General features: G+C 35.4%; 1 protein-coding gene across 3 annotated transcripts in view; it reads right to left on the bottom strand.

Annotated features, from left to right (window-relative positions):
* Positions 1-439: 439 nt before the first annotated feature.
* The window catches only part of LOC149795574 (allantoicase-like), a 66,210-nt gene continuing 53,959 nt past the window's right edge, over positions 440-12,690 (bottom strand). For all 3 annotated transcript variants that reach the window (XM_089965410.1, XM_089965411.1, XM_089965412.1), the window contains exons 11-13: positions 7,048-7,097; positions 4,745-4,802; positions 440-1,095 (exon numbers count right to left, since the gene is read on the bottom strand). In XM_089965410.1, coding sequence (XP_089821536.1) covers positions 857-1,095; positions 4,745-4,802; positions 7,048-7,097 — 347 coding nt within the window. In that variant the 3' untranslated portion in view covers positions 440-856. The remainder of the gene's footprint in view (positions 1,096-4,744; positions 4,803-7,047; positions 7,098-12,690) is intronic.

Below are 12,690 nucleotides of genomic sequence, written 5' to 3'. Positions count from 1 at the left end.
ATTAATTTATGGATGTGGCAAGACAGACATTAGAACTGGCAAAAAGTACTTTTATGATGCATTTTCAAGAATGTCTGCACTATAAAGGAATGCCCTCAGGAAACTTGGAGTGTATTAACCACATTCTTTTCTTCAAAAGCATCAGCGATATTGAGATACCGTCTATCTGTCCATCTGTCTATCCACAAGCTTGTTTCCACATCTTTTCTGAACTCAAAAAGTGGAATTTAATGAAATTTTGAAGTTATGTTGGCCCCAAGATAACCCTCTGTGAAACACATATAATCCTTCACCACTGCCCTGGGGATCTTGAGTGGGTGTCAAAAGTCAAATATACAAACAAATGCAACTACAATGACATTTCAAGTATTTTCTAACCAAACTGTGATGGAGGTATGGGGTGAGTAGGAATGGGTGGAGTTAGAACATATAGTAGAAAGTGTGGAGATTTTTTTTATTGCATTATTACAATATCAAATGACTCTAATCTGGATACAGTGAACAAAAAATATCAAAAAGATTGCGTATTATTCAAAAGACTTGGCCAATTTATTAACCATTCACCAACACACCAAAAGCAACCATTCATGAAAGTAACAAATTAAAAAGTACTAAATTGCATTTAATATAGAATTATACCTTTCATGTTTTCAAAAACAACACAAGGCCATAATTTGCATTAACCTCTGCTGTATTTGTTTTCTTTTATGCATTTTATCCATTTTAACAAATCATATGTATTTTTGTTTGAATTGCTGGGCTGTATTATAGAGTAGCTTCTAAAATATGACTGACAGCCTTTCTTGAATGATTAACTCAAAACTAATTTTAAAATATATAACATTTGTTCATTTAATTAGAACTTAGATACATTTTTCTTGACTTTATTTCCAAATAACCTCATGCGGCTTATGCCACCATCTGGAGCCATAGAGAGTCTGACATGGGAGATAACTCCACAATCATTTAACTCTGTACCCTCATAAAAGTGCCTGTGATGGGCTGATAATTTCTTTGTTGGAAGTAACATTTTCCAGGGAGACGAACCATGAATCTGAAGCACTTCTTCCTCCTCTGACTCGGGTATATTACAGCCTGGAACATAAAAGAACAGAAACAATTAAAACAATTTTTCATTTTTCATGAAGAGACCCCAAAACAAACTTTTGCTGTAAATGAGGGTAGAAAATAAACTAATATTTGTTACATGCGCAAATCAGGTCTCCTTTAGTCTGTGTATCTGCTGGACAAGTCTGACAGAATGATTGTAAAATGATCCTGTTGGACATATATAGCTATGAATGTAAATCATATTATTTTTCTTATATTTGACTTCACAACTGTAAAATTAAATAATTTAAAACATCTTATCAAACAAAACATACACAGAATAGCAAATCTACACATGATATCTCCAGTGACATTCTGTAGTATCTTTTCAAATACAGGTATTGGGTCAGTTAGGAGCCCTGGGTGGCCAAGTGGTCAAAAGTGCTTGCCTTTCCTGATCACTGCCATCTCATCTATGTCTGCATGGGTTCAAGTCTCAGGCTTGGCCAATATGGGTATGTGAAAAAGCTTGCCAACAGCTTCCTGAGGGTCGGTGGATCTTTCCGGGCTTTTCCCGGGTTCTTCCTCCACCATTAATACTGGCCGCCATGTATAGCCTATCGTGTGCTGAAAAATGGCATTAAACCCTACAACAACAACAACAACAACAACACATGACATGCATCATATTGCCTCAAGCAAAATTGCTCCTTAAGCCTGAATTTACACCTCTACCAATAAAGCAGATTATGGTGTACACTGTCATGTCCAAGTGATCCAATCAATACTACTATGTATACTGTCAAGCATCAAACAAAATCCTCACTATAAATTGTCGGTATTGCTACAGCAATAAATAATACTGCAGCTTTATTTAAAACACTGAGAAACTGCCATGATTTTTCCACCCAAAATATGGCTGCTAAAGCATGGCTGCACTACATTTTCAATTTTAAACAACCTGATTCATATCACTTAAGGAATCTGATATATCAGTCACACAATATTCTCTGGATTAACACTGAACAAATAGCAAAAAGTAAAAAATCTTAAAATATGTCTGTTGAAATTCTGTACTAGATTATATCAAGAAAAGATTAAAGATACATAAATACATTTCAATAAGAATAAATTTCTCTGGGTCTGATGTGTCAATATGTCTCATTTTTACAAAACGATATACAAATTTATCTGGGTCTGATGTGTCAACATGTCTCATTTTTACAAAATGATTTACAAATTTCTCTGGGTCTGATGTGTCAACATGTGTCATTTTTACAAAATGATATACAAATTTATCTGGGTCTGATGTGTCAACATGTCTCATTTTTACAAAATGATATACAAATTTCTCTGGGTCTGATGTGTCAACATGTCTCATTTTTACAAAATGATATACAAATTTCTCTGGGTCTGATGTGTCAACATGTCTCATTTTTACAAAATGATATACAAATTTATTTGGGTCTGATGTGTCAACATGTCTCATTTTTACAAAACGATATACAAATTTCTCAGGGTCTGATGTGTTAACATGTCTCATTTTTACAAAACGATATACAAATTTCTCTGGGTCTGATGTGTCAACATGTCTCATTTTTACAAAATGATATACAAATTTCTCTGGGTCTGATGTGTCAACATGTCTCATTTTTACAAAATGATATACAAATTTCTCTGGGTCTGATGGGTCAACATGTCCCATTTTTACAAAATGATATACAAATTTCTCTGGGTCTGATGTGTCAACATGTCCCATTTTTACAAAATGATATACAAATTTCTCTGGGTCTGATGTGTCAACATGTCTCATTTTTACAAAATGATTTACAAATTTATCTGGGTCTGATGTGTCAACATGTCTCATTTTTACAAAATGATATACAAATTTATCTGGGTCTGATGTGTCAACATGTCCCATTTTTACAAAATGATATACAAATTTCTCTGGGTCTAATGTGTCAACATGTCTCATTTTTACAAAATGATATACAAATTTCTCTGGGTCTGATGGGTCAACATGTCTCATTTTTACAAAATGATATACAAATTTCTCTGGGTCTGATGTGTCAACATGTCTCATTTTTACAAAATGATATACAAATTTTCTCTGGGTCTGATGTGTCAACATGTCTCATTTTTACAAAATGATATACAAATTTATCTGGGTCTGATGTGTCAACATGTCTCATTTTTACAAAATGATACACAAATTTCTCTGGGTCTGATGTGTCAACATGTCTCATTTTTACAAAATGATATACAAATTTCTCTTGGTCTGATGTGTCAACATGTCTCATTTTTACAAAATGATATACAAATTTCTCTGGGTCTGATGTGTCAACATGTCTAATTTTTACAAAATGATATAAAAATTTAAAGCCACTAAGACTCAAACACCTCATCATTTGTCATGGACAAAAGAAACAAAAAACAAGAAAAACATGTATCCCTGGCCTTCCCCTCTTTATCTTACCTACTTGACAAATCTGTGACTCTAGGGTCAATTCCCTCAGGGAACAAACTGATCCAGGATCAATGGTCAATTCCCTCAGGGTACAAATTGATCCAGGATCAATGGTCAGTTGCATATAGTTTACATATGGGGCCTCAGGGTCACAAGTATATGTCCCAACCCCCATCAAAAATATATATGCAAAAGTACAACAAAACAATTGTTGTTTGCCACAACCTAAACATTTTTATATTATTAACCAGGAAAATAAGTGAATGCAAAGTGTACCATGCAATCATATATGAGTAACTTGTTTCTCTGCTGTTAAATAAAGTCTTGAAACATTTTAAATCAAAAATCCACTTTGTGTAAATGGGTTTTTTGGTTACTGAAAATAACATCAGTTGGGATGTGGTGCAATAATTAGCACCATTTGCAAAACTTGTTTTAAAAGTTTGCATAATGATCAAACAACTGTCAAGATTTTTATTTTTATTTTCCCCCAGAAAACACTTGTGCTCAATATTTTATGTGATGTACATCTTAATAAACATACACTCACACACATGCATGCATACACACACACATGCACATGCATGCAGAATGATTCACCTGTCCACTACTTGACTTCTAGGTGTAATCTTCCTGTAACCAATAAAAATTTAACCAATGACAAGTACATGAGGTATAACGGTACCAATTGCACAAGTCCAGGTGGGTGGAGCTTAAGGTGCAGGGAACATTGATTGTATTCAGAAATAAAGAACAACACTAGCTGTGATTGGTGCATTATATAAGAGCTGTACTTTCTGTTAGGCTTTAAAAAAAGTTGTGCCTCTTGGCAACATGTGAGATTATGTAAATTCATATCTAGATCATATTTTGTATTTTTTATGATTTTTTTAAAATGTGGTACACATGGCTGAAACTGTGTCTGTTGTGACTAGATAACTCTTACCCATCTAATTCCAGCAGAGTTATCTCTCTTAAATGCAATGGAGTATCTGGTTTTTTTTCCTTGTCAAATTGACAATCTAGCATTGTTCTCTATGACAGTGTGCGACATGCATGCTGAGGTAGGATAGAAAGTATATTTATTTCACAAAACATTAGCATTGAGGCATATGGAAAAACAATTGGTACCGTGATGCCATGAAAATCAACACAAAAGTGACAACATTATGGTAAATGATGGAATAAATACATTTAGTTTCATGTACAACTTGTTGTATATCTCACCTTCTATCCAGCATGAATCTGGAAAGTTGCCCCTGAAGTGGTTGGTATCTATCTCAATCTAGGCAGAATAAAAATATTATATTTTAAAAAATTTATCAGAAATAAAGGGAAACAACTCTGACTCAGATAGGTGTAAGTGAAATAATTCTTACTTACCTTTTCAGACAATATGTCTCCTGTTTTATAAAATCATTCTTGAAAATAAGTATAAAATATGAAGATTTCAGAAAAGTCAGTTAAGCATTTTAATAGATAACAATCTTCAATACTTAATCTATTTACAACTGTATTATAACATAACACTATGCTAGTAAACAGTTGACAAATCCCAAGTCAGACAGAACATCAAAGGTTACAATAGTTCATGTGAATTTTGCAGTTAGTGCTTTACAGTTTCATATTTTGCATAGGGTTAGATTTATAAAGAGAAAGAATTTTCCAGGATTTTCTCACTGATTATCCTGGCCAGTTCAAAAAGACCTTGCATATCTTAGGTATTGTTATAAGTACTTTTAATCCCCTTTATTTTGGTGTATAACTGAATTGGTGTAATTTGGGTTATTGAGTATACAGCCTGGTCTTAATTCAGATGTGCAACTATCAAAACACTGCTAGCTCTGCTTTATCATTTTTTTTATTACATTTTTTAGTTCATTATTGCACTTTCAGAAGCTGGTATTGTCTAGTCTGGCAACATTCATTTTCTCTATTTTAATAACTGCTCAATAAAGTGTACTTCTAGACTAATTCACACTGAATTTGGGAGCATATGGGAGCAGCTATTTTTGGTTTTCTCAATTATGCATGTTGCAAATAGAATGAACTTCACCTTACACCTGTCACTTTCTCAGAAGTACATAACTGTAGAGCACCACAATAAAGACCACAAGGGTATTATTATTGTATGATTTAATTATGTTTTTTAGGTTGCAAGTATCAAATCATTCCTTTTGCTTAATTATCATCCCAGGACAATGTTCATTAGTAGCAAAGTCTCACATAAGTCCAGCACACCACCACCACCACGATGAAAAGTGAAATTTTAAAAAATGCACAGTGCATTTTCTCATCATTTCAACCAATATTATGCTGAAAGACAGGAACATAAAACTTGGCACATTTATTTCTGAGATGTCACTAATAAACTTTGCAGTTTGAACGGGGGTGGAACAGACCTGATTGATAAAGGTCAAAGAGTAAAATGTTTGCTTATTCTTCTACACTAAAATATCGAAGAAAGCAAATCTCCTTTTTCATCATGTATTTCTTAATTTCATTACAAATGAATGGAAATAAATATTTTCACTATATTTTTCTTTCACTTATTGCAACAGTTTTAAATTTAAGTTGATTTTACTCCTGTGTTCAATGACTTCAAATTTCCCCCATAATTAAAGGTCACTGCACACAAAATACTGCCACGAGGCACCGTGTAAAAGCAAGAGCACAATAAGCATAAGTAACTTATTTTCATGAATAACGTAAATGTTAATGTACCATATTGTTGAGAACATCATATATGAGCACATGAAAATAAGAAACAAATATTGCACAAATTCTCATATTTGTTTTAAGGTGCACTCTGCAATTTCATATTTTGCAAAGGTTTAGAATTAAAGAATTAACTCAATCATACAAGGGAAGCAACTCTTATGCATGGAGTAATAAAAGGGAAATAACTTTTACTTAACTCTTATTTTTCTTTCTCTTTCCCTCTTCAGAATTTGTCTCTAATTTTTTAAAAACACTTGGAAATAAGTGTTAAATATGAAGATTTCAGAAAGTTTAGTCAAGCATTTTAACAGATAACAGACTCCATTATTTAACATGATATATTTAAAACACTATAACAACATAACTCTAAATCAGTAAACAGAAGAACCAATCAAAGTGAGACAGAACATGAAAGGTAAAAACTTTTGTTGTGGATGCAAGAGCTTTAGTTGATTTCCCTGAAATTTTTAATGAAAAACAAATGGCAACAATTTATTTTTTATATTAAGAAAATTTCATTTCTAATCATGAAGAATAATTTCTCCTTAATCCTCATACAAATATTCAAATACTATTATTCAGGTTTGCACTCTTTGTTGTTTCTTCCCTTGTACTATTAATTAAGGCAAATAAATGTGTGAATTTAGAAACTGAAAAAAAAAGAGAATCCTGAAAGAAAAAGGAGTAGAAATAATTAGATTTGAATTTTCTAATCTTATTCCTTCTATATGAATGTAAAAACCAATGTGCAAAATTACAGAAACCAGGAAAATTTTCTCTGCAGATGCCAGAAAGTCACTGGAAGATACCTTGTTAACATTTCCTGGATGTCCAAGTCTAAATGCACACCAATCTGAACCTGAAAATAAAAATACATTAAAATCTCACTAATCCAGTGCAAATCTGTCTCATAAGAAACATCTGACCGATATAGCTGTTGTATAATTTTGGTAGATTTGTAATGGCTTGTCATAAACTAATTTTATTATATACTTCATAATGCAATATTGAAAAATATCAGTTGGAGAAAAATTTGATCCCCACAGTGATGATATCACTTTTATCGATACATTGGCAATATCACTGTTTAAACTAGTTTCCTTTTCCATTTAGATATAGGCTCTGTATATTCATCAAACGTGTATTACCATATTAGGCCTATTTTATATTTTCTTCTTCTTTTCCTACTCTCTTGCTCTCCCATCCTTTCTCTTGCTCTCCCCGTCAGAATGAATACATCTTGAAATGTGTCAACTCTGTTGACCCTCTAGTATAGATTTTTTTAATCAATGAAAAGGTGCCATCAAGAAACAAAGAACAAGCAGGCTCTAAGCATTAACCATTTTTTATAATTAGCTTTGAACATGAATCATGCAAATTGTCCAAGACTGAACTTACATGACCCGCTGCTATTCAATATTCTGTGTAACCCATACATTATACCTGTTACACTCAGTGACAAATGGAAAACGTTTTTGAGAAAAAGTTTTGATTACATTGAGCAATAAAATTGTTTAAGTAGTAATTTTGATGGTCAGCACAATCATTATCATGTATTGAAAACAGTGTAGAAATCATGCATTGATTAGTATTGATTACAAAAGTGTCTGTTACTGAAATAGACCTCACATCTGCCAACACACAAAATTTCATGTCTGAATCAGAAATAAACAAAAACAGTAACCTATGGTAAATCTGTTGTTAAATGATGTTAAATTCTGAATCCTATCAGAGAATTCTGTCACAATGCTATATTACTCCAACATCAGCAATGTTGTTTGCAATGTTCACTGTATCCATCTGCACAGGAAATGTGTTCCAAAAATAAAATCTCTTCATTTTCACATAAACACATGCATTAATTTGACAAAAGAAACATCTGAAGCATTATATAAATTTCTAAAAAGTCACTGCCATAAAAGTATTGTAAAAATTTCTGAACTTCTTTTTATCAATGTGGTAATGACGTTAATTACAATGACACATAATGGAGAAACACATCCAAGCAATCAAAGGTATTTGCCGTAAAATAAATTTTTCTTTTAGTAGATATAAGGAAATATTTCCATTATATATACTCAACAAATGTAGATATAATTTATCCATCATGTGATGATACAAAAAAAGATACTAAGGAATCAATTTGTTTTGCTGGGATGTAGTATTTTGTGGATAGCACTGACTCGTGAAATTTTGTCTTAGATGAATACAGAAAGAGAGAGAGAGAGGGGGAGACAGACAGACAGACAGACAAACAGACAGAGAGATGAAAGCATGGATGGATGGACATGTTATAGGTTTAACAGCACATCAGCACAGCCCTGACTTTATAGAAACTGAGCAATTAAATAATCAAAGCAAAACACATATCCTTTCATCCATTTCACAAATATCTGTCAAAGCAAATGAACTCAGAGTGGATAAGAAAAGAAAAATTCTTCTAAATACATGTAGAACCAAGCCATCCATGTATGTTTTTCTTTCTTTCATCCAAAAACACTTCTGTGAACACAGTCTTTACTTGCAATTACTCAGTATGATCAGTCCATTAAACTGTCTCCATTCTCTCTGAAATCAACCATGTCTGATCCTGTCTTAATAAAATATCCCCGACAGCCCTGTACATACTCTCCATTGTCACGGCGCAACAATCGGTTTACCATATATACTTGCTTACAAGCCCAATCCAACTGCAAACAATGTACACCCTAATCTGCCATCACAAAATACACTAGCATATCAGGGTCAAAGGTGTTTGTTCTACTGATTACTCCTAACAAACTGCCAGCACATTATGTGACTGCAGATCTGAGTCTGTGCAGTTAGCAGTTAGGCTTTACTTGAAAATGCCTGGACTCGCATTGATACAGAGATGTTGATCCCTACCAGCTGTAGAGTATATAACTGGTAAATCCAATAAAAATGATTTTTAATTTCATATTGCTACTCGTGAGCTTTGTATCAGATTATAAGATTTCTATTGTCTATTATAAGATTTCTATTGTCAAAGAATACTGTTTTTATTGTTTTCAGATGTGTTAAAGTGTCTAGACACTTAAGTAACAGCAAGCGCTTGGTTTGTTATCGTTCTGAACTGGAATGTCCAGTTTTTCTATTTTTTTTTTAGTTTTCTTCTTATCACTGCTGCTATGGAGGAGTTGGATCGAAGTGCTGATGCACTTCTGTAGAGATTCATCGGGCTAACTGTGGTTTTGGGATCTGTCAGACTGGTATCCCACAGAGGATCGCCTTCACTGATTCAATGTTAATTATTTGAAAGTGATGATTGAAAAGATGTGGAGGCGTGCCCTCCCATCTGCAAGGAGGATCAAGTCATCCCTGTCCCTGACTGGTTTTGTTACTACCGTAACTCATCATAGGGAATTGATCTGGCTGATTCATATACTTATATTTTCATATATATGGTACTTGTCAAAGTTTGTTGGTGAATTGTAATGTTCTAATGAAGACATGCAGTGATGGGATCAAGCCAAGTTGTTTTTGTTGTTTGGGCTTAACACCATTCATCAGCACAAGATAGGCTATACATTGCAGCTTGAATAACTGGCGGAGAAAGAGCCTGGGAAAACCCAGGAAGAATCACTGACCCACAGGAAACGACTGGCAAGCTTTCTCACACATCCACATTGCTGAGCCTGAGACTCAAGCACAAGCAGACAGAGGCATGATGAAAGTGATCAGTAGATGTAGGCCACCCACCCTGGGCCACTTTAGACCACTGCCCCATCAAGCCGAATAAACACTAGTACTGTCGTGGAAAGGGACACTTATCTGAAGTCAAGAGTGAATGGAGCACTCTTAGTTACTTTTGTTTTTACTGTGCAAATAATTTATACAGATGGTTTGTACTGGAAGGCCACACTGAATATAGGATTAATTTCATCCTTATGATATATGACAAAACTGAGTTCTATATAGCATCTTGGCTAATAATTTTAAAAAAACCCACAATCCCCAGTAATTTTTCTATTTCATTTCCCCTTAATTTTAGCTAAATAAAACAGCAATTTAAGTAAATTTACATGATTATAGCCTCAATGAGAATAACTGCTTTTAGAGAAGCCAGAGAAATGATGTTTGATTAACAGGACTAGACTACATTCAGAATTTATTTTGTCTTCTAAAATATGATAATAATCAATTATGATTATCCAAAATGTGATTTTAAGCGTATCTAGTTGAAAATGGACAAACTAAAGTATTCTGAACTGAAGTAAACATTTTATACACCCACTCCAGACATGCATCATCATCATCATCATCATCATCAGTCCCGTAGTTTGGTAGAACATTGGGGCACAGAACAAGACCAAACAACCAGCTTCCTCCATTGCTCTCAATTTTCCGTCTTTCTCAGCGAGTGGCTTAATGTCAAACCTGCCCACTCTTCTCACCTCTTTCTTTGCCTGCCTCTTTTTCTATTTCTACTTCCTTGTACAGTGCCTTGCAGGACTGTCTTGGCAAGTCCTGATGATCGTGAGACATGACCATACCACTGCAGTTCACATTTTTTCACTGTGATCAGGAGGTCATTGTGAGGCCCAATGGCTTTTCTTATCCTTTGCCGTATTTCTTCATTGGTGACATGGTCTTTGTATGTGATGCAGAGGATCTTTCAGAAACATCTCATCTCTGTGGCCTGTTTTCTTTTCTCTAAGTTAGCTGTTATGGTCCCTGATTTGCAGGCGTAGAAAAATATGGAGATCATCAGTGAGTGCATCAGTCTGACCTTTGAACTGAGTGCGATGTTCTTGTTGTTCCAGTTTTGTCAGCACTGCTCTTGTCTGTGCAATCCTGGAGAGTACTTCAGGCTTCAATCCTTCATCTGTTACAGTTGCCCCCAAATACTTTAAAATGTGGACTCTTTCTAGCTTTGTACCCTGGACCCTGATGTCAGTGCTGATGAGCTTGGTGTTGTTGGTCATTATTTTGGTCTTCTCTGCACTGATTTCCATGCCGTAGGCTGTCGAGGTTTTGTCGAGGCTCTCTACTAAGCTAGCTAATTCTTGCTCATTTCCTGCTAGTCCATCAATGTCATCGGCAAGTGTAAGTTGGTGATCATTCTGCCTCCGATGCTGACTGTCCCTTCATGTTTTTCAAGCACGTCTGCCATGATTCTCTCTAGAAAGATGTTGAATAGTGTGGGAGAGAGCAGACAGCCTTGTCTGACTACAACTGTCATTTTGAACCAGTATCCAATGCTGCTGTCGAAGTATACTGCACTGGTGGCCTTGTCATAGAGGTTCTCTATTATTGTGAAGAAGTTGGCATTGATGTACAATCTCATGATCACCCACAGGGCTGCATGCCCTATCCTGTCAAATGCCTTCCTGAAATCCATGAAGATGTGGTACAGATCTTGCTGGTGTTGGAGGTACTTCTCACACAATATCCTAGGTTGAAGATCTGCTCTGTTGTGCTGTGCCCTGCTCTGAACCATGCCTGCTCCTTGGCAATGGTCTTTTCAGCCTGTGGCTTTAGTCTGTTCAGCAGTATCCTTAACATGACATCATTGCTGGATGGCTTATAAGTCTGATTGTACGGTGACTTTAACAATGTTGCAAGTTGCCTTTCTTGGGGATGGGGATGGTCAGTGAATAGGTCCATGGTGATGGCCACACTCCTTTTGCCAGATCTTGTTACAGATGTTTGTGAGGGTGCTAATCACTGTTTCTCCCCTTGCTTGGATCAGTTCTGCTGAGATGTTGTCCACTCCTGCTGACTTCCTCTTTTTTAGCAATCTCACTGTGACTTCTACTTCATGTAGGATAGGGTGGTTGTTGTTGTTAGTTGCTGGAGGGACATTCAGTACCTCTGGATCTATTGTGGCTTGGTGGTTGGAAAATTCTGCACAGTACTCTGTCCATCTTTCCATAATATCTTTTTCTTCTGTGAGGCAGTTTCTGGCTTTGTCCTGTAAGAAGGTAACCAGCCATTGTTTTGCGCTTGTTAGAACTTGGACCAGTTGGTATGCTTTCCTGCTGTTTTTCCTTTTCAAGTTTCCCTCAATGTCTTTGGACTGTTCTTCCATCCAGTTCTCTTTTGCTTTTTTCATGCTTTTCTTAACTTCCCATTGAATGCCTTATACTGCTCTGCCCTTTCTGTATCATTCTTTTTCTTCTTCAGTTCCCTCCTCTTGTCACACAGGTTCAGGACTTCAGCTGTGACCCAGGGCTTCTTGACTGGGCGAAGTCCACCAAGGATCTTGCTGTTTCGGTTGTTGCTGTATTGAAGGTGGTGATCAACGTGTCCATGTTAGTACTGTCAGCATCGAGGATGGTGAGTGGTGCAAATTTCCCACCAATCATTGCCCAGAAGACTTCTGCTGCTTCAGGATCCTTCAGTTTCTCGAGATCAAACTTTATTCTTGTGTGGCTCTCTTTCTTGACCTTCTTTAAATGTAGCCTGAAGGTCATCATCACCAGATCACA

Source organism: Sinohyriopsis cumingii, chromosome 7, assembly GCF_028554795.1.
Source record: "Sinohyriopsis cumingii isolate HCF-2022 chromosome 7, ASM2855479v2, whole genome shotgun sequence".
Taxonomy (NCBI): domain Eukaryota; kingdom Metazoa; phylum Mollusca; class Bivalvia; order Unionida; family Unionidae; genus Sinohyriopsis; species Sinohyriopsis cumingii.
The sequence above is the reverse complement of the archived record's forward strand: the minus strand, read 5'-3'. Positions and strand labels throughout refer to the sequence as shown.